This window comes from Penaeus monodon, chromosome 25, assembly GCF_015228065.2.
Source record: "Penaeus monodon isolate SGIC_2016 chromosome 25, NSTDA_Pmon_1, whole genome shotgun sequence".
Classification (NCBI taxonomy): Eukaryota; Metazoa; Arthropoda; class Malacostraca; order Decapoda; family Penaeidae; genus Penaeus; species Penaeus monodon.
Window position 1 is genome coordinate 14,751,716 of NC_051410.1, and position 204 is coordinate 14,751,919.

The 204-nt window shown below is 28.9% G+C and overlaps 1 protein-coding gene across 1 annotated transcript in view; it reads left to right on the forward strand.

Annotated features, from left to right (window-relative positions):
- The window catches only part of LOC119589325 (protein kinase C-like), a 47,848-nt gene that overhangs the window by 35,680 nt on the left and 11,964 nt on the right, over positions 1-204 (forward strand). Inside the window, exon 4 of the mRNA XM_037937946.1 lies at positions 157-196. Within this exon, the coding sequence (XP_037793874.1) occupies positions 157-196 (40 nt within the window). The remainder of the gene's footprint in view (positions 1-156; positions 197-204) is intronic.

Consider the following 204-nt stretch of genomic DNA (forward strand, 5'->3'; position numbering starts at 1 on the left):
CCTTTGCAAGGATTTTTAAATTACAGACTTTGCCATATTCAAGGATTTGAACTCATCATCTTTGTTTTATGTATCAGTAATGTCTGAATATTAAGGCTACAGCATTAACAGTTTTTACTGTAGTACAAGAAAATGACCACATAATTAACATTTAAGTGTCAAGAAAATTACTAGATCATACTATATCACAATCAAGGTCAATAA